General features: G+C 31.7%; 1 protein-coding gene across 2 annotated transcripts; it reads right to left on the bottom strand.

Moving 5' to 3' along the window:
• Window positions 1-17,158: 17,158 nt before the first annotated feature.
• LOC113872551 (protein NRT1/ PTR FAMILY 5.10-like) lies at window positions 17,159-19,586 on the bottom strand. 2 transcript variants are annotated; one of them, XM_027510183.1, is made up of 4 exons: window positions 19,409-19,586; window positions 19,097-19,314; window positions 18,493-19,010; window positions 17,159-18,082 (listed from the first exon to the last, which is right to left on the bottom strand). In XM_027510183.1, exons 1-4 carry the CDS (start codon window positions 19,548-19,550, stop codon window positions 17,269-17,271), a joined length of 1,692 nt encoding a protein of 563 aa, XP_027365984.1. In that variant the 5' UTR covers window positions 19,551-19,586; the 3' UTR covers window positions 17,159-17,268. The 2 variants fall into 2 exon arrangements, with proteins under 2 accessions (XP_027365984.1, XP_027365985.1); XM_027510184.1 differs by having other exon boundaries at window positions 17,195-18,082; window positions 18,499-19,010.
• Between the last annotated feature and the right edge of the window lie 3,186 nt (window positions 19,587-22,772).

The raw sequence follows: 22,772 nt of genomic DNA, 5'->3' as shown, positions 1-22,772 counted from the left end.
TAACCATCTCAAATAACCCACTGACTTAGGCTTATCTCAAATTTGGTGGCAATCCTGAACACCAATAGTTACATAAGCATATTTCCACTATTTGAGAACTATAACTTTATGATATATATATATATATGAGAGGAACTCTTTGGCTAAGACATACTATCTCATAATCCTATACCCTTACTCTGGCCAAATTTCTATTAACTTAGACTTTGAAGTATTTATTACAGGAACACTCAACCTTTAGAGATCACCAGAGAACTGTGAGCCTCCATAACTTGCACCATGTACCAAGAGAGAGAGTGTGGATGTGTACAATGATTTCGTTCTAACATTTAAGTGTCACTTAGTGTTAAAACTTAACATTTTTCATGTGTTTGTTAATGGCAAAAACTTAGTAACATGACAAACTAATGTGTTAAAAGACTAGCAGGCCAATTTAAATAAGTAAAGGATTGATATGCACAATTATTACTACATGAGAGACTAATTTGAGAGTTTATTTAGTCATAAAAAAATCTTAGGTTAACATTTGGTCTTATGGATGGAAACACAACTTTTATGCAATCTTTTGTCTTGGAACATTCAAAAACAAAGTGCTCAGTAAAGAATAGCCATCAACACAAAGAAAGGGAGGGTGATTATTACGAGATTGCCATGTGAGTAAAAATGCAAATATATAAATATGGAAAGAAAACACAAGGCAAACAATCTAGGTGAAGGGATATATCGAAGGGAGAGAATGAGTGGGAAGATGTAGAAGTAGAAGCTACGCCTTATTTGTTGTATCTTACTTTTTTTTTTTTCTTTCCCTAGTTGTGTTACCTATATACAATTTTTAATTTTTTTCTCCTATTACTTACTCGTGCTTGAACCTGTTAGTTGAAAAATGCAGTTGGTGTTCAGAATTTTGTTTATTGTTATTTATTGAGAGCTCCTAAAGCTAACAAAATGGTTGTCTTGGCCTAAATTCACACTATAATATATAGGGTTTAAACTTCTGATTTTGCCAAATTAAATCAAAGTTCTTTTAACTTGATACAAGTTAGGTTCACAAACACTTAAATAAAAGCCCAAACAAATTTGAGCTTGCTTAAGCTTAAGCATCACTTTTGTAAGCTTGAATTGAATCTAATTATTTATTTATTTATTTTGCCCCAAGTTGCTAGGGTCCACCACGTACAATGGGCCACCCGAATGGGACATAAAATCCTTTTTGTCAACTCTAATTGTACCCTTACACAAGCTCGGAACCTAAATTGGGTCAATTTACTGAACAAATTATCAATAGAAAAGATAATGTAAGATTATATTATTAAATGAAAGATAGTGAGTATATATAAAGTAGAAAAAAGATCAAACTCAAACTTTTCAAACAATCTGATATTTATATAACATGATTAATTAGCATTTTAATCAAATTGAATCACTAACAAAAAAAAATGCCTAGTAACCAAAACGGTTGGTGATTTATGTTCTAATTAATACAAATGGTAGTAATCCTGTTATGGGAAAAATTTTGTAGGCTATACAAATTGATAACTGTTGGAGTTTTCCTTTGATAATTAAATTTAAATGTTCTCACTATATTTCCTACAATCTGTTATAGGTTCTATAACTTCTGTTGTATAGCAAATATTAATTTCTTATGCATAAAAAGTTTTATAGTTGATAAAAACCATCATAGTGCTAACCTTTGATTATTGTCGTAAATACTCAATTTTGTTTGGATATATTTTTGCGTAAACAAAATTAAAATTTAAAATTTAACAATATCATCTAAATATCAAGAATTATAATATCATGAATAATATAATAAAAAATGGAAAATATGATTTATTAAATAGAAAATATGAATACTCAATAATATTATTTTAGATATAAAACAAAATACACCTAAATATAATACAAATAAAATTTCATTTCATAAAAGTTTTTAAAATAAGTACTATACTAAAGGAAAAGATTAAAATAATTAAATAATAAGCAATCATGTTAGTTAAAGATTACAAAGAATGACTATAAAAATGTCTATATGAAGCAAGAACTTTTGAAATCTAACCATACCTATGCTGCTTTAAAAAGGGAGAGAAGTGAAAAAAGATAAGAATATGAAAAAGTAGTTGATAAAATAATGTTTAAACGTAAACATTGTGCAAAAGTTCAGGCATGTTTTGATGCTGCTAGTAGAGAAATGAGCATGAGAGTGAATGAAAGAGATACTGCTTTGGCTAAAAATCGACATTTGAGAAACTGATAAAAAGATTGTCGTTACCTCTATCAAAATACAAGTAAAATTAATGTAGTACTAGGTTGAATTAACCTAAGTCATCCTCTTGTGAACATTGGATACGAGATGTGCATTAAGTTCAGAAAATAAAAGTGAGAGGGGAGGGGTTATAACTTTTAGGTTATCAAACATTCAAGTGAAAATTTAAATTGAGAAAATCAATTAATAAAATGTATTAATCCCCAGCTTATCCATACTAGTTCAATCATAAATCCACTAAAATTTAGTAACTTATCTCTTCCTAGAATTTAGTTAATTATAACAAGTATCAATTAACCCTAAACTCATGCAAAATTAAGCAAATCACATGAGCTCTAATTTTTTATCCTTAGAATTAAGCAAACTTAGGACCCAATCTAGGATAACTGGGTTTTGAAACCCTTGTTAAGAAAGAAATTTAGATTGATTAAGCAACAATTTCCATCCAATTCTTAACTCAAATCTCAAGAAATTAGGGGAAATGAAATTCAATGAGAAGAAAATTCATATTGATAATCACATCAAGATTTCAAAAACCATTATGAACTTACGAGTAATTAGTAAGTAAAAATTAGCTATCCATGTAGATGGGGTTCAACATTACAAAGGAATAATATTCAACAAATACCAAGAAAAATTGAAGTAAGTGAAAGAAAGAAGAACAAAGAATCCTAAAAATAAACTCTTGATAGCCACCCAAAGTTTTGACCTAATACTCTGCAAAGTGTGTAATAGGAAAGTACAAATAAAATGGCAAAAAGATCTCTATCCTATAAGTGAAAATCCATTTATAGTAAAGGTAACGCTTCTTGAAGTAACCACCATGAGTAGTGAAAGTGGTTATGCACATGTCAATTGCATTTCTTCCTCTCTGGAGTGATCACTTTCACTAGTGAAAGTGATTACACATAAAGCGTGTAGTTACTATGACTACTAGGAGTAAACACGCGCAACTTCATTAGTCAGATAAGCTTGTGTGTAATTACTATGGATGGTGAAAATGATTACGCGTAGTTTCACTTCTCTGCAATGCTCTTAGTAGTGTTCACTATCAATGATGAGAGTAAACACGCTCAGACTTGCCTCTTAGAAATGGCTATAAAGTGATTACTTTCAATGTTGGAAGTAATTACTTTCACTTGGTCCTTGGAGGAACTTTGTTGGAGTGATTACTTTTGTCACGACCCCTTTTATAAGGAACCGAGAACATTGTTTCTACATCACAAACTTATTTGAAATAAATAAAGTATAGAAAATATAATTATGAAATTCTCTTCTCATTCAAAATAAAACAGAGTTTCTTACAACAAATATCCAACAGAACAACATAATATTACATTTAGTTCATAATATTCAAAAATACCCAAAATTATACTACGTAACTCCCTCTACATGAGGTCTTAAAATATAAGGAAAAAGGACTTAGATGCAATATTACTCGACTTCAGCTTCTATCATTTCTCCACTGGCCCCGCAGCCTGTGAAGTAGATGCAACACCTGCTACATCTGCTCACGTACCACCGTACGATCATCGCAGTACACACGCACACAACGACATAGAAAGAAATGCAAGGGTGAGCTTACAAAAAGAAAATAAAATCATATATTTAGAGCAAAATATTTCTCACAGCAATAATCCCATACATTTCCAGCCCATCTAATGCACAGCATGAAAACGGTTTCCAGCTGGTTTCACAGCCTAAGTAATCCAGAAGGAACCGAGCCGGTCCGGGAGCGACCCATTCCGGTATCTGGATCCAGACAGCACAGCACAGCAGCTTAGCATGAACTTACCGTTACACGTCTACCCACCTAAACATATAACTCGGCTCTATAATGATGCAAAACATATATCTCAGCATGATGCACACTGCTAAAATTATTTTAACAGCTCAACTACAGCAGGTTTATAGTAGATCAGCCAAAATCTCAGCATTTTAAATCAATTAACAGCAGTTACAGCTTAGAAAATAGCTTTTATTCAATAGATCTGACAAAATCATATTAAAACATCTTGAAATAGCATATTAAACCGTTCAAACGTAGTTCGTAGGTTAAAGTAAATTCCCCTTACCTCAGAATGACGATTCACACTAGATCTACCGAATATTACTTGTTTTATAGCAAGATTCACCGAAGATTTGGCTTTAGAACGGAGTTTCTCCTAAGAACACCATGAACTTCTATGAGAAAGAGAAGAAGAAGAGAAACGAACGGTAAATCTAGCTTCAAACTTAAAGAAACTTACTTTAAATCCCTCAGAATAGACGTAAAATCTCAGATCTGGCAAGAAATCTAAGTTTAGAAAGGTTTAGTATGAGAGAAATGGTGGTATTTGGCCTTAGAACCTTTGAGAACCTTGGATAGGGGTGAAGAAATGAAAATTTCGTGTGAAGCCCCCTTTTTATAGAGAATTTTTGAAATTTACTGTTCACCGCCGGAATTTACTGTTCATCACCGGAAACATTGTTCACCGCCTTACTGTTCACGCCGGCAACACGGTTTGTACGCGGTTTGCACTGTTCATAGGTGATTTTACTGTTCATCTGACACTGTTCATACGGTACTGTTCACTTTTGTTTTATATATAATAATTTCAAACTCCATCTAAATCTATTCCAATACCAAATTAATCATTCAATTAACATTTAACAAGTATAAAATATTATAGATTACTCAATAATAAATCACAGGCCTGACAATTCTCCCCCCGAAAATAAATTTTCGTCCTCGAAAATTTCATCACTCAGAGAAAAGATGAGGGTACAACTTTCTCATTCTTTCCTCTAACTCCCATGTGGCATCACCAGTTACTGGGTCCCAAACAACTTATACTAACCGAATAGATTTGTCTCTAAGTTCCTTAACTCTAGTTTCCTCGATACGAGCAGCTGGGACCTCGATAGACAAATCATCTCGTAACTCCACAACATCAGGCTCGATTACATGAGATGAATCCGAAACATACTTTCTTAGCTGTGACACATGGAAAACATTATGTAGTCCTGACAACTGAGGTGGTAACGCTAATTCATAGGCTACTGGTCCTCTACGATGTAATATCTGATACGGTCCTATGAACTTAGGTGTTAACTTCTTGGCTTTTAAAGCTCGCCCCACACCTGTAGTGCGTGATACTCTCAAGAATACGTGATCACCAACCTCAAATTCTAGAGGTCTTCTGCGTCGGTCAGCATAAGATTTCTGTCGACTCTGGGTAGCTCTCAGCTTTTCTCTAATAAGTTCAACTTTCTCCTTAGTTTCTTGCAGCATTTCAGGTCCAACCATCAAATGTACTCTATCTTGGAACCAACAGATAGGGGTTCTACACCTTTTACCATACAGAGCTTCAAATGGTGCCATATCTATACTCGAATGGTAGCTATTATTATAAGTGAATTCTACCAAAGGAAGCATATCCTCCCAATTACTCTTCTGCTCTACAATACAAGTCCGCAATAAGTCCTCTAAGGTCTGAATAGTACGCTCAGATTGACCATCTGTCTGCGGATGATATGCAGAACTCAACCTCAACTGTGTGCCCATAGCTTCTTGGAAACTCTGCCAAAACTGGGAAGTGAATCGAGGATCCCTATTAGAGATAATACTAGAAGGTACTCCGTGTAACCTGACAATCTCTCTAATGTAAAATTCTGCTAATTTCTCCAAGCTAAAGGTCATGTTAATTGGCAAGAAATGCGCACTCTTGGTTAGTTTATCAACTATGACCCATACGGCATCATGATTTTTAACTGTTCTAGGTAGATGGGACACAAAGTCCATAGTCACATGGTCCCACTTCCACTCTGGAATTTCCATCGTCTGCAACTCTCCTGGAGGGCTCTGGTGCTCCGCCTTTGCCTTCTGGCAAGTTAAACAAGCTTTAACAAATTCAGCTATCTCTCACTTCATGCCTGGCCACCAAAACATCTGCTTTAAATCTCGATACATCTTGGTAACACCAGGATGAATGTTGAGACTACCCTTATGTCTTTCTTCTAGAATTGCTCTCTTTAATTCAGTATCTCTAGGGACACAAACTCGACCTTGGCATTTAAGAATACCATCAGTACCTTTACTAAAACCCTTTGCTTTATCTGTCCCTAAGAGAAATACAATCCGACATAACATCGGATCCCACAGTTGTTTGTCTTTAATTTCCTGTAAGAAATTATTAGTCACCACAATTCGGCTACAACTAATCTTTTCAGGTGATAAGTCTACATGTATGTTCAGGTCTTGGAATTGTTCTACCAAAAGAGTTTCACTAATTCTTAAGGAAAATGCCTGAACCACATTCCTACTTAATGCATCGGCCACCACGTTAGCTTTTCCTGGATGGTATTGGAGCTGAAAATAATAATTTTAAGGAATTCCACCCAACGTCTCTGCCTCATATTTAACTCTCGCTGATCAAATAAATACTTCAGACTCTTGTGATCACTATACACATCAAACTGAGCTCCATAAAGATAGTGCCGCCACACCTTCAGAGCAAAGACTACAGCAGCTAACTCAAGGTCGTGAATCGGGTAATTTCGCTCATGAGTTCGCAATTGGCGAGATGCATAAGCTACTACTCTCTTATCCTGCATTAACACACATCCCAATCCTTGATGGGAAGCATCACAGTACACCTCGAACGGTCGATTAGTATCAGGAAGAATCAACACCGACGAGGAAGTTGATCTCTGCTTCAACTCATTAAAGCTTTGTTCACATTCCTCAGTCCATACAAAGGGTTGATCACGGCGAGTTAATCGTGTTAATGGTGCAGTTATCTTCGCAAATCCCTCTATAAATCTCCGATAGTAGCCTGCTAGGCCCACAAAACTACGAATCTCTGTGGCTGTCTTAGGCCTTTTCCACTGCAACACCGCTTCAACTTTGGAAGTATCAACTGCAATTCCTTTAGCTGAAATAACATGACCAAGGAACTTCACTTCCTCTAGCCAAAACTCACACTTAGACAATTTAGCATACAACTGTTTTTCCCTTAAAATACTAAGTACAGTCCTCAAATGCTCTGCATGTTCCTCTGACAAACTAGAATAAATCAAAATATCATCAATAAAGACTACCACAAATCGATCCAGGAAAGGTCTAAAGATCCAATTCATGTAGTTCATAACACAGCTGGAGCATTTGTGACTCCAAAAGGCATCACTATATATTCATAGTGGCCATATCTAGTGCGGAAAGCAGTCTTAGGAATATCTTCATCCTTCACTCGAATCTGATGGTACCCAGACTTCAAATCAATCTTAGAGAATACCTTAGCACCTCTCAGCTGGTCCATCAAATTATCGATTCGCAGCAACGGGTACTTATTCTTAATTGTCAACTTATTTAACTTGCGATAATCAACACATAATCTAGAACTGTCGTCCTTCTTTTTCACTAAGAGAACTGGTGCTCCCCAAGGTGATACACTCGGCCTAATCATCTGTTTCCGCATTAGATCCTCAATCTGCTCCTTAAGTTCCATAAACTCTTTCGGCGCCATTCTGTAAGGTGCTACAGACACTGGCTCAGCTTTAGGAATCAAATCTATAGCAAACTCCACCTCTCTACGTGGAGGTATTCCAGGAATATCCTCTGGGAAAATCTCAGGGAATTCCCGTACTACTGGTATTGACTGAAGGCTTTGCTCCACTTCTTCATTCATAACTCCCAACAAAATAAAACAAGATACTCCCTCACCTAAGGATGTTTCTACTTGGCGAGTAGAAATTAATTCCACACAGCCTTGTTGCTCAGGAAAGATTAAACACCTCCGGCCACAATCGATTAGCACACGATTGGCAGTTAGCCAATCCATACCCAAGATTACATCTAACCCTGACATTGGGATACAAATAAGGTTTACTTTGTACTTTCGTCCCTCAATTACTATGGGGCACCTAACACAAACCGTCGAAGTCTTAATCAAACTTAAAGTTGGTGTCGATACTACCAATTCACATCCTAGATCGCTCACTGGTAACCCTAAGGTTCTCACACAAATGTCCGCAATAAAAGAGTGTGTGGCTCCAAAATCAAACAATACAGAAAGAGAAGTACTAAAATGTCACGACCCCTTTTATAAGGAACCGAGAACATTGTTTTTACATCACAAACTTATTTGAAATAAATAAAGTATAGAAAATATAATTATGAAATTCTCTTCTCATTCAAAATAAAACAGAGTTTCTTACAACAAATATCCAACAGAACAACATAATATTACATTTAGTTCATAATATTAAAAAATACCCAAAATTATACTACGTAGCTCCCTCTACATGAGGTCTTAAAATATAAGGAAAAAGGACTTAGATGCAATATTACTCGACTTCAGCTTCTATCATTTCTCCACTGGCCCTGCAGCCTGTGAAGTAGATGCAACACCTGCTACATCTGCTCACGTACCACCGTACGATCATCGCAGTACACACGCACACAACGACATAGAAAGAAATGCAAGGGTGAGCTTACAAAAAGAAAATAAAATCATATATTTAGAGCAAAATATTTCTCACAGCAATAATCGCATACATTTCCAGCCCATCTAATGCACAGCATGAAAACGGTTTCCAGCTGGTTTCACAGCCTAAGTAATCCAGAAGGAACCGAGCCGGTCCGGGAGCGACCCATTTCGGTATTTGGATCCAGACAGCACAGCACAGCAACTCAGCATGAACTTACCGTTACACGTCTACTCACCTAAACATGTAACTCGACTCTATAATGATGCAAAACATATATCTCAGCATGATGCACACCGCTAAAATTATTTTAATAGCTCAACTACGACAAGTTTATAGTAGATCAGCCAAAATCTCAGCATTTTAAATCAATTAACAGCAGTTACAGCTTAGAAAATAACTTTTATTCAATAGATCTAACAAAATCATATTAAAACATCTTGAAATAGCATATTAAACCGTTCAAAACGTAGTTCATAGGTTAAAGTAAACTCCTCTTACCTCAGAATGACGATTCACACTAGATCTACCGAATATTACTTGTTTTATAGCAAGATTCACCGAAGATTTGGCTTTAGAACGGAGTTTCTCCTAAGAACACCATGAACTTCTATGAGAAAGAGAAGAAGAAGAGAAACAAACGGTAAATCTAGCTTCAAACTTAAAGAAACTTACTTTAAATCCCTCAGAATAGACGTAGAATCTCAGATCTGGCAAGAAATCTAAGTTTAGGAAGGTTTAGTATGAGAGAAATGGTGGTATTTGGCCTTAGAACCTTTGAGAACCTTGGATAGGGGTGAAGAAATGAAAATTTTGTGTGAAACCCCCTTTTTATAGAGAATTTTCAAAATTTACTGTTCACCCCCGGAAACACTGTTCATCGCCTTACTGTTCACTCCGGAAACACTGTTCAGGGCACTATTCACGCAGAAAAATACTGTGCACGCGTACTGTACACGTATGTGACGTCAGTCATGATGTCATGATGATGTCACTGTACATACACGATTTTCACTGTTCATATGCGGTTTTCACTGTTCATACACAGTATGTACGCGGTTTGCACTGTTCATAGGCGGTTTTACTGTTCATCTGACACTGTTCATACGATACTGTTCACTTTTTCTTTTTTTTTTTTAATAATTTCAAACTCCATCTAAATCTATTCCAATACCAAATTAATCCTTCAATTAACATTTAACAAGTATAAAATATTATAGATTACTCAATAATAAATCACAGGCCTGACAACTTTGGGCACTTGAAGTAAGTATTTTCACCCAATTTTCTCTCAATAGCTCAAATCTCATGGATTATTGTCCAAAAATTCCTGTACAATTATTCTACTTAACAAAAATTGTGAAAGATAATTATAAAATCATGCAAATTGAACCAAAATTAAGAAAATTAGAATTAATGACATAATTGAAATTTTTATAGTATATATATTTTCTAACTCTATTTTTCTATTAAAAATCTATTAAAAAGGTAGGTAAAATATTTACAAAATGAGGATTCATCATAAACCTCTTGATATGTGTCAGGAATGATTGTAAAGAATTCCTAAAATAGGTTAAGGAAATACAAGGTAAGATAGGTGACCTTCAACAACAGATAGTAGACAAAGTGACAACCTAGGGAAAAAAAATCAATCAATAGAAGTTACAAGCAACGAAGGCTAAGGTTGAGCTTAAAGGTTGAGATTAATAACATAAAAAATGACTTGTTAATAATCAACAAAGAAACTGAATATTAGATGAGACGTTTTGCCCAATTGGCATATTTGGAAAATAGAGCCATTGTTGGGCTTCCAAACTTGTCAAAAATGGCTCAAATTAAAATACATCTATGGTAGAATCTTATAGAAACTAATGTATTTGTTGATTATTGTATAGAATTAATTCAAGATTTGAAGTTAATAATGTCAAAACAAAGAAGGCTTGATAAAATTTCTTATATTTTATTTATAACACTTGAATTTTAGATGATAATGCTTTTTTGTTGACTCATATCATCTTCATTCCGTAATCTCATTAATTTCTATCTTGTTGTGGTTACGCTAGCACGTATCATGCAAATTAAAACTAATAGTCAAACTATTTAAATAAATTTATATTACTATTTTTTTATTTTTCTTCTATGTTCCAGAAAATTAAAAATCAATTAAAAAAACTCCAGGTTGTATCCTCAAAACTCTTATCACACTCATTTCTGAGCTAAAATCATGGACAAACTAGAGCAAAAGAACAAAGAGTTAAAAGACGAAGTTAACACTCTTAAAGAGCAAATTCTCAAGATCATGCAAATGCTACAAATTTTGAAGAGAAGACTTGTTAAGGAAATCTTTTCAAATTAATATATTTCAACCTTACAATTACAATCGACAAAGCCAATAACACCACTCACCAACAAAAATCCACAACTTGACATTGTCACCTAACGGGTCCGTCCAATGGCCACCTTATGGCCTTCCTCTTTATTATTAACCCCTAATCATAAGCTCAACTAGTGATCCTACCTTTTATACACACTTTACTTATGTGCAAAATCAACCCATCACTTGTATTTTACCAGTGCATCCTATCCATAATTCACTCATATCATTTCTCCCAAACATTTTATTCCCTAAATCCAATCCTCAAGAGGCTACAATTTCAACCTCATTAACCATCTCATACTTTCAAAATAGATCTCAGTCCTAATATCTCGATCTACTACCTGTGGAATATATCAAAATCTTCAAACTAGCCTATGCCACCCATGTATCCTCCTTCAATCTTCAAAAACTTACATATTTCCTCTCTTACTAAAGATAACCTTTCTAAGGAGAAATGTAAGATTTTAAAAGAAAGGTTACATGCAATAGAGGGAATTACTTGTGAACTTGGGGATGTTGTTAAACTATGTCCAATACTTGGTATAGTCATTTTACCAAAATTCAAATTACTTGGATTTGATAAGTACAAAGGTACCACTTGCCTTAAGAGCCATTTGACAATATATTGCTAAAAAATGGCTTTATACGCTTATGATGATAAACTGTTAAATCATTTCTTCTAGGACAGTTTGACTTGGGCAGTTTCTACTTAGTATACTCATCTTGAGCGAGTTTATATTCGTTCATTGAAAGACCTAATAAATATTTTCCTAAAGCAATAGAAGTATAATATTGAAATGACTCCAGATCTAATGCACTATAAAGTATGAGCAAGAAAGACAAAAAAAAAAAAATCAAAAAGTATGCCCAAAGATGGAGATATTTAGTTGCTCAAGTGCAACCATCATTATTTGAAAAAGAGATTTTGATAATGCTCATTGACATTCTTTATTCACCATTTTATAGCAAAATGGTTGAGAGTAAATTTTTTCAAATTGTGTGGTGGTAATTAGTGAAAGATTTGAGAGCGACATGAAAAGTGTAAAGTTTAGTTACGATCTCGCCACAATAATGAATAATGTAGAGAAACATCCACCAAAAACTAAAAAAAGAAAAGAAGATGAATCTCATAATATGACTGCTAATATGTCAAATATCAGTGTCATAGCTCTTTACCCCCTTGTCAACCCATTTCTACCAACCACTTCATAATCATTTCCCAACAAATCCATATATTGTTGTAACCTTGCAAAATTCATTTCCTTGACAATTTCAATTGCATTTAAAGTATCCTCCTTCAATGAAATTACAATTACATATCATTACTCAATCTCTACTTAATCTAACTGGCCAAAACTCAAACATCAACCATAAGAATAAAATAATCAAACAATGCCTATAGTACATTTTACTCAATTCCAATAACCTAAATAGAATTATTGTCACAATTTATCAAAAATGAAAGCCAAAGGATATGACTTAAAGATTAAATACAATTATCATGTTGGAGCTGTGGGGCATTTAATTAAAAATTGTCAAGTACTAAATTTTAAAGTTCAAAAGTTGATTGATGCAGTATGGCCAAAGTTTAAGAAGACTATTCCTTATATCAGAAATAATCCATTACCTAAACATGAAAGGACTATGGTCAACTTCTTCCCACTTGCAACCTTCCAATGCCTTAATGGGTTTAGAAGGTCAAGGTAGATGAGAACCCTATAGCCACCTATTAGTTTAGTGGAAGGCATGAAGGTTTTAGTAAATGTGTCTTTCTTTTCAACTTTAGTCATGTTAAATAGAACAGGGAAGCTCTTGTTGTCCACCATAATGACCACGTTTAGGTTTCCTTGCCATCATTGTCTACTACTATTGCGTTGTCACACCAACAATGAAGAAGAATAAAGAGTGAACAAGGTTGAACAAGATGTTTTGGATTAATTAATTATTTTAAAATAATATAAATATTTTTTAAGGACTTTTTTACAAATATTAACTTTTAGATAATAAAATATTAAAATAGTGATAACATGACAGTGATGAACCAAATTTTCATTATCAAGTTCATCACGTAAAAGAGGACACTTCACAGTAAAGACTAATTTCAAATATTTTCAAAAAGTCAAGAACTAAATTATAACAATTTTTTTAAGAACTAATTAAAGGGTACTACTTTTATAGGAGCAAAAAATATAATTAAGTCTTATTATTATTATTAGCATCTAAACAAGAAACATGTTCCTTTTAATAACATACCACTAGGTTTAACGATAAATGGTTTATTTTTCACATAGGCTAGTCATTTGAGTATGAAATGGGACCAAATTTCTCATTATTATGTTGTTATCTTTATAGACCAAAAATGAATTTTAAACAAAAAGCGATCATGTGAGCTTGATTCAATTATATGGATTCTTGGAGGTATATTTCAATAATAGTCATATTAATAATAATAATTAGCAAATGTGATAAGTTTGTATTTTAGCATTTTTTTATAGCTGATATATTTATGTATGATCATTATTTTATTTAGGTTTTGTACTAATTTATATATTAACTATGCAATTTGACATTAAAGGACATAATTAGATTTTTAGATGCATTTTAGGCCCAAATTAGATAAAAAAAATAGAGTTTCACAGTAGCCAGCACATGGGTGCTTCGAGCCACTTGTACGACCGTGCTTATGATATTGCATAACCATGCTTAATTGTAAGAAGTACAACTATGAAGAAATATTAGGGTTTTAAAACCCTATTAGAGGAACTTCATGGGGTACAACTTATATATCTATTTCATCCCTTTCATATCTATTTTCACATCTTTTTACACCTCTCACCTTTTATATCTTCAATCTTGGTATTGGCCAGTTGTTGATAACTATTAGAGCTTTGGAAGCATGTCTTAGGATCAAAAACTCTCTTTATCTCTTTTTCATTGGAGACTCCTCTAGTTTGCATTTACTTTTCGAATAATTATGGATTTGTTTAGTATTATTTTAGTTCTCTTTTATATTATGTTTAGCTAAATCTATAGTTAGGGTTATGGTTGATTCTTTGCATAACTTTGTGGAATTTTTATGATTTATGATAATTTTGTGTTTCTGTTCTTGATTAATGGTGTTTATCCTGTTGCGCTATATTTGTATATCAAAATTGACAACTCTTAAACATACCATAATGAACTATAGTGTAAGTGACCGTGCCACATATAATTAATGAATCTATAGGTAAAACAAGACAAAAGATTAGATCAAACTTAGTTCTTCTCTTTTAATCATTATTAAATTAACAATTCATGTGCTCTTTATCCTTTTTCTTCTTTTTACCTTACATGACCATTGGGTGTTAATAAATTTAATATGAGTGGATTGCAATCATAAGAAAATTGGAACTAGAATTAATTTAAAAGTGAACATAGAAAAGTGTAAAAGTAAAATGATACATTTCTAAGTTCTTCTTAATCAATTTATTATCAGAGGTTGCGTTATTTTTAATTTTATTTTAATTGCTTTCATTTTTAATCCTTTTTTTTAATTTTATATTCTTGAATTCAAACAATTAAATTAAAAAAATTTAGTAATTAAAAATAATCCTTGTGAGACAATATTTCATGATCTTATTTTAAAATCTTTATTACTTTTTGATATATATTTGCTCTCAAACAAAATGAGACAAATAAACTTAGGAATTTAAATTAAAATTCACTCTTTTTATTTGATATTGTAATCATTTTAGGTGACAATTTGTTTTTCATGAAAGCTTGTATAGAAAGACTATTTTATGCATGACATATTAGTGTCTTTCTTTAATTAATAATTACAATAAATATTAATTTTGAAACAAAATCTAAAATACTTTGTCAATTGTGCTTGAAAAAAAAAATTAATGCATATAAACATATAACTTCTTATACTATAACATAAATTTAGATTAAAAAAAACTTGTGCTTAATAATTTATAACAGTAATGTATAGATTATTCTATCATTTGTATGTTATAAAATTGTAAGGATACCAATTTAACTATATTATCTAGTATTTCATGTGATATGAATTACACTTCAATTTTTTTTAAAAATTAATTTTTTTTAATTTTAAAATACAAATAAATATTCTTAAATCCATGTAACAATCAATTACCATAATATATAAATTTCTTTATCATTCACATTTGTAGAATTGTAAAATTAAATTTTCATTTCTCACACTTTTATAATAAAATAAATAAATGAGCTTGGTTTAAAGTAAAATTTCAAACAAATATATTCAAATTCCCTTATCTTTTTACTTTTCTTAGTTATTTCATTTTGATTCATGCAAGGATTTATGGAAGTGATGTATAGACTACTTATCATTTGCATGTCCTAAAATTTTAAGGTGGCAGTTTAGCTAAAATTAAAATTGGGGGTGGGCATAATTCAATTCACATCAAGAACCGAACATGAACAAAAATGAATCGAAAATGTAATTCATATTTTTGAACTAAACTATTTGAAAAGTTTTTAATTGGTTCAGTGTTTTAAGAACTGGTTCAGAATTTGCAGTTTGAAACTGGTTGGACAACTCCAATTGCCCCAAAAATAACTTCTCCAGAATCTCCACTTTTTTCTCATTGTCTATGTCTTGACCTTTCTTTCTGACTTTTAGATTTAGTGTATGGAGGAATCCCAATAGATCCATAGAATTCAACATACTCGGGTCATTTTGAACCGTGCTTGAAATCGAAGGGGTCCTTGAAATTGCTTGATTTTTATCTTAGGGAGCTTCATTTCTGAATATTTCTCAATTGCGCTTGGAGTATGGACTCGTCGTACCTTCCTATTTTTAGTAAGAGGAATAGGAGCATTCTTCCTATTGACCAATGGATGATGCACTTCATCTTCATGCATCAAAAGATAATCTTTCAATGGTGTTACTCTCTTGGAATTGCTAGATCTGAAACTCAAGAATGGTTAGAGAGATTAGTGGCAACAAAGGAGCGCGAAATAAAAGGTTCTGAAGTGAATCAAACCTCGTTTAGAAATAGCTTGGTCTGATCTTAAACGGTTCTTTATAAGTATGCCTATCTACAATATGTAGTACCACATTCATGTGAATTTACATACGCTTTATTTCAAATATAAAAAATCCACTTACCTTCTCTTATCAAAGAAAATCACAAGTAAATTTTCTAATTTCTGTAATGATTATTCATAATAATGTATAAATTACTCTATCATTTATAAATCACAAAGTCATTAAACATAAATTATTGTTTTATAAATAAAATAACAAACATGTCTTTCATTTTTAATATTTATTTCTAAAAAAAGGATTTTTATTTTCAATCTTCTTTCTCATCCTTCAAAAGGATTTCTTCAATTTTTTTACTTTATGATTGAATAATAGTGATGTATAAATTCTCTATCCTTCGTACAGATCATATAACTCAAGAAAAAAAATTTCATCTTATTCTCCAAATATTATATATACATTCCTTTAAATATTTTGACATCATTTAACCCAATCAACCTTTCAATAAAGTCTTTACCTTAAAGTTTTATCTTGAGAACTACATAGTCTTGATCTTTTCATTCCATTGAGAGTACGTAATAGTGAAGATCAAAATCTATTAGCTCCAATTATTTTTATCTTATTTTTCTCCCTTATTTTTTAAAAAATAAATAAAATATCAAATTTATGGTAACTAAATTTTACAAAAGTGTTAATACCTTTAGGACGTGTAATTAAATTCCTAAACTCAGATTTAGTTATATTAGTCTTCAAAATTTTTCAAGATTCTTTAAAACATTTTGGTGACAACTCCTGTGGTCTCTAATTTTTCTCTTTTCCATATTCAATTCACCATTTTCATTTTCTCCCGTAACGGCTGCTCCAGTTGCGACAATTGTTAAATTTTTTCAATAAAATGTGGGTCAATTAACTTGCCTCGTTGCCAAAACATAAAGCAATTGGTTCATTTTATCAGTTAAGAGTTGGCTGTTAGCTTTGCATTGCATCTCCTATAAATAGTTGGTGCAATATCTGATCAGTAAATTCCGCATATAGAATGGTCCAACAAAAGGATTAGATTTATTCTCGTGCAAAATAGTCAGCCGATTACATTCTTATTGGCTATTAAACAAAGTGGAAGTAAAGGTGGTTGCAGATTTCCAGCTTCTTCTATGTGGTTGTTCTCTTGTAAACATAAGATTTTGAGAAGAACCAGAAGGCACATAACTCCACCGCACTGAGAGCAGCTAGAAGTGCATAGAAATAATCAAGATGCGCCCGATTAAGATTACTAGCAAACCAGCTATCACGGCCATGTTTGGATGTTACATTTTGAATAGCAGATATGAGAAAGCTACTTAGAAAGCTCCCAACCCCAAAAATACTTAGATAGAAGGAAAGACCTACGCTTCTTAATTCATCTGGGACTTGATCATAGAAAAACTCTTGCAGACCTACCATTGTAAAGGCATCAGCGATTCCAAACACGCCATATTGAGGAATTAACCACCAAATGCTCATTGGAACTGTCACATTTGGCATATCAATCAGCCCATGGTCACGAGCCATTTTGAGTCTTTTCATCTCCACAAAAGCTGCAATTACCATAGAAATTGCGGAAAGAAACATTCCAGTTCCAATTCTCTGTAGCATTGATATGCCAGAGGGTTTACCAGTAAAAGATCTTGCTATGGGGACAATAATGCGGTCATAAATGGGAAGAAAAAGCACAATGGAGAGGCTGATGAAGGATTGAAGAGACGCAGGAGGTACATAAAATCCCGGAAAAATTTTCCTGTCCATTGTAACACCTTGTTTGGTAAAAAAGGTAGAAGTTTGAGCAAACACAATAGCGAAAATTAAACTCGTAGCCCATATTGGAACAAGCCTGAGGACTGCCTTTGCTTCTTCAACCTCAGCAACACTACAAACTTTTCCCTCTTCCTTTGAACCGTCTGATGCAATTAATGCTTTGTTTAGGAAACTGCCAAATTTGAGAGTCATGTGCAAACCCAACATTACTTCAGAAAAAAAAATTCATAATAATACACAATCTGACAATCTCGTGTTGTATGGTAGAAACTTTTCTCCATAAGAAAATTGTAGTATGGTCCCAAAAAATAATGAAAACAAAATAATCCCCTAGCAATTTATACTTAGTGACATTGAGATAAATGATTCATCTGTAAACAGAAAGCGATACACAATTGGGATTTGGATCCAATAAACTGCAGGGGCACGTCAGAGAATAAATTTAATTTACATATGGCAAAGATAAACTCATTTTTAATGGGCTAGATGCATCACATATCAATAAAGAGAGAAGTTGAGAATTTGTAAATAAATAGGGCACTTGAGAGTGCGTTAGAAAGTTTCAGAGAATTTGACAATTACCTAAACTGTTGAGAGTCTTCTTGGCGAGGCAGAGTGGGAGGAGCTTCCTCTTGAGAGGCGATTGGCGAAGGAGTGATTCGCCAATTGTTGAGTGCAACCAAAAAGACCCTACCAATCCTAGAAAAGGGTCCTCGTTCCTTAACTGGGATGCTAAAGCGGTAAGTCCAAGTTCCGAGTAAGAAAACAGCCAATGCAATTACCATGGCAATGCAAGGGACTCCAAATCCGAGAGCCCAACCAACATTATCCTGAACATAGTTTAAGATGGAAACACTGATCAAGAGACCAGCAGTGAAGGTAAAATACCACCAATTAAAAAAAGAGCTTCTCGCCCTGCGTTCTTCTGGGTGATTCACATCAAACTGATCAGCTCCAAAAGCCTGAACACAAGGCTTATGTCCACCTTGTGCAAAAGCAACAAGATAAAGAGAAAAGAAGAACAATATGAGTTGGGGCTCAGAACTACCAGCTTGGCCCTCTGAGGGAAGAATAGCCGACAAAGTCAACAGGCTCAACGCCTGCAATTCATCCCAATCTTACGTTAGCTACTTCAGCTGAGGAAGTAACAAAAACAAGTTAGTTAGTTTTATTCTGTTGAGAATACCAGAATATAAATAAGGGAGGCAGAAACGATAGTGCGGTAACGGCCAAGAAAAGAATCAGCAAGAAAAGCACCCAGTAGAGGGAGCAATGACGCTGTTCCAGACCAGAGGTTAACGTTCTCCGCTGCCGTTACCGTTGATTGAGCAAGAGGCCCCGTCAAATAGTTTATTAGGTTGGAGTTAATTCCATAGTAAGCAAATCTCTCAGCCACTTCCACAGCTAGAGAAGAAGATTGGACCATACATAAATTAAATCCTAAGTAAAATAAGAATGTCAACTAAACCAAACATTCGAGATCAGAGAAGATTATTACTGATAATGAAAGCAGCAGCTTTCCAAGCACCAGAGGTAGATCGTAGGACAGGGCCGCCGTGAAAGTTAACGGCGCCGTCCACTGTCTCCAATAGCAGCGGAGTTTGAGTTTCTGAATCACTGGGAAGCTCGTCAATGGCCATCTAAACCAAGTGAAGCTTCGCCAATATCCATTCCCATTCTCTCTTTCTATATATATATAGAAGATTTTTAAACGAGAATATTTTTAGGAATGTTTTCAAATAAAAGTATTTACAGGGATATTTTTTTCTTTTGTCGTACTAAGTGTTTTTCTTAGCATAATATTTTATTTTTAATTTAATATTAATATAATAAATTTTAAAATTTTCACATTTTTTAAAATAATAGTAAGATAGAATTTTTAATATTAATAATTATATTTTTTTAAAAATTAATTAAGTTTAAAAATAGTCATATAATACTTTTTAATTATTTATTTTCAAATTTTAAATTTATGATACTCAAAGTGCACAGAAAAAAAAAACATTAGTAAATTTTAAAAAATATACAACCACTCTTTTATCTTTTCTTTTCCTTTTTACCTAATTTTATTCTCTTTTATCTTTGTTTGTTTGTGTTCTTCCTCTCCTAATTTTATTTGTATGCTTCCATTTCTTCACTTTCAGTCACTCATATGAGATTTTAGAGATACCTTTATAACCTATTTAGAATTTATGATTAAGAGTTTAGGAGTTCGAGGTTAGTATAAGCATTTTAATGTAAGAGTTAGAGTTAATGATTTAGGTTTAGATTTCAGATCTAGGGTTAGGTTTAAGGACAACGCTCAAGGTTTGAGGTTTGAGATTTTGAATTCCAGATTAAGGTGATTTTACTTTTGAGATTTATGATTATGGATTTAAAGTTTGATGGTTCAAATTTTGGAATTAGTGTTTAAGGTTTAGGTATTTAAGGATAAAATTTAGAGATTAAGAGTGACATAATTTATAAGGTATTAATTAGAATTTATTACTTACAATTATATACTAGGATTTAATATTTAGATTTTAAAGTTTAAATTTAAGAGCTTAAGATTAGAGATTAGGGTCTAAAAATTAAGACTTAAGATTTAAAATTTAGTATAGGGCTTAGAGTTTAGAATTTAAAGTTTTAGTAAAAGTACGAGGACTCCAAGTCTCAAAATTATTGTTGCTTAGTTTTATTTATAAATATTATCTTTATTAATTCCATTTTCTTTCATGTTTATTTCTGATTCTAACTATTTTATGTTCAGCTAATTGTTCCCATTCAAAATCCTTTATTTTATTGAAAATTGAAATTAAAGGAAAATATAATTTTAGAGTTATTAATTTTCCATTATGTATTGTAGAAAGAAGTTTTTTGAAAGATTTTTTTTCAAGTTTATTGTTGCATTTAGTTCTAAATCTTTGCTATAAAGTCTATTTTAAAGGTGTGATAATAGATTGAGAAAAATAAAAAAGATATATTTAGTAAATTTACATGATCTAAATTTTCTTCCGTGAACTAGATGTCCAATAAGTTGATTTTGTATTTTTGCTTAAGCCAAAAATTTTCACTTAAGCAAAAATACAAAAAAAAATTTGACTGAACTATTCAGTTTGCGTCAAAACAGGAGAAAATCTGTGTCCAAATCTACATATAAAAATGAATTCAAAGAAGTTTTGGAACTATTGATAAATATACTCTTTACTTTATTATCTTTGCTTGATAACTTATTATTTACTATCAATAATTTATAAAGACGCATATATAGAAATAATTAACTACAAAATCATAGGTAATTATATTATCTTAATTATTTTTATTTTTATTTTCATAATATGTAATTTTTATAATTTGAATGGGTTTGAGGAATAGAATTCAGCCTCTAATATAACTTAGACGATGAAGTGGGTGAAAAAAAATATAGAATATTTAGAGAACAAATTGTTTTTGCTTTTGCTTTATCTTATTGATTTTGAAAGTTTTGTATTGATGCATCATGAAAGATGTAAATGATAAGTTATGTGTTATTACTAGGATTTTAGTTTTCTTCTTAAGAATGTAATGTAATATGAATGAGAACTCAAATAAGGTAAGAGCAAGGATATACATATTAGTACAGGAAAGAAACTGTTTTTTATTTTTATTTTGAAATGTCAAACCAATTCAATAAAAAAAAAAGAAATTGTTTATTTTAATTATTTATATTTGTTACGCTTTAAAACTTTAGTCATGTTCTTAATATACTTTTTAAATTTGTATTTTGTATAACTGTAAAGATTTAATTAGAGTTATAGTAAGAAGAAACAAAAAAGAAAAGCACAAGTTTTCGTGAAACAAATTTGAGTAAATAAAAAAGACATAATTTTCATTAAATAAGTGAGAATCCATTTAATACCTTGAGTTAAATTTGAAGATATTTTTTCAATCTTAAGAGAGGTATAATTACATAATTATATATTTGGTGTATATATGTTTTGATTTTTTCAGGATTTTTTTTTCTTATATTTTATAAAGCTTTATATCATATGTAAAGTTACTTTTTTATCATTTCAATTATTTATGCATTAAAATGGATAAGTATAATTAAAAAATTTAATTAATTTTATCTAAATTATTATTACATAAAAATTATTTAATATTAAATCATTATCTAATTATAAATGATTATGCATAAAAATTTACCCAATTTAATAACAAAGATTTTTGAAAAACTTATCTAGAACGTGCTAATATTCTAGGTAACAACTTGACGCTTCATCATTTCAGATCAAGCATCACAATTACCCAATTTTTCTGTGCATTCTCAACGTGCCATGAAAATTTCTACAAAAATGAGCAAATAGAGTTTCTCTTTGAAAAATGAGTTATAATACTCATTTTTCATTTTTCTAATATATATTTATTTCATATTTCATTCTATACACACCCACACACGTATAAAAATTAAGAGTGTTTGCGGTTTATTTTATTCGAATTTTACTCAACGACTCCTTTAAATCACACATAAAAATAAGTTTGCATATGATTTTAAAAAATCGAACTGAACTGAATTATAAATATTAGTTTTGATCAATTTTTTATTTTTATTTATTAAAATTATTTATTATTTTTTGAGAAATTTAGAGTAAACATTAGTTCAAAAATTGAAATGAATTAGTTGAAAAAATAAAAAATAAAGAAAAATTGATGATTAAAAAGATAAAAATTATAAAAAATAACAAAGTATTGATATAGAAAAAATAAAGAAATAATATTCAGTCGAGAAAAGAGAGAATCTAAAATAAATAAAAGTAATGCACTATATATTTATATAATGTGATGATAAAATTGAATAAAAATAATTTTTAATTGAAAATACAATTTATATAAATTTATTAGAA

Source organism: Abrus precatorius, unplaced genomic scaffold (genome assembly GCF_003935025.1).
Source record: "Abrus precatorius isolate BTA unplaced genomic scaffold, Abrus_2018 Scaffold7, whole genome shotgun sequence".
Taxonomy (NCBI): domain Eukaryota; kingdom Viridiplantae; phylum Streptophyta; class Magnoliopsida; order Fabales; family Fabaceae; genus Abrus; species Abrus precatorius.
Note: the sequence above shows the minus strand (reverse complement) of the source record. Positions and strands in the feature narration are given on the sequence as shown.

Bases quoted from the DNA above. Each gene is read 5' to 3' on its own strand.
- LOC113872551 (XM_027510183.1), bottom strand. From the start codon at position 19,550: ATGGCCATTGACGAGCTTCCCAGTGATTCAGAAACTCAAACTCCGCTG. The intron at 19,011-19,096 runs GTATTCTCAACA...GATGAATTGCAG, and splicing joins CCTCCCTTATTTATATTCTG to GCGTTGAGCCTGTTGACTTT. The intron at 18,083-18,492 runs GTAATTGTCAAA...CAAATTTGGCAG, and splicing joins GAAGACTCTCAACAGTTTAG to TTTCCTAAACAAAGCATTAA.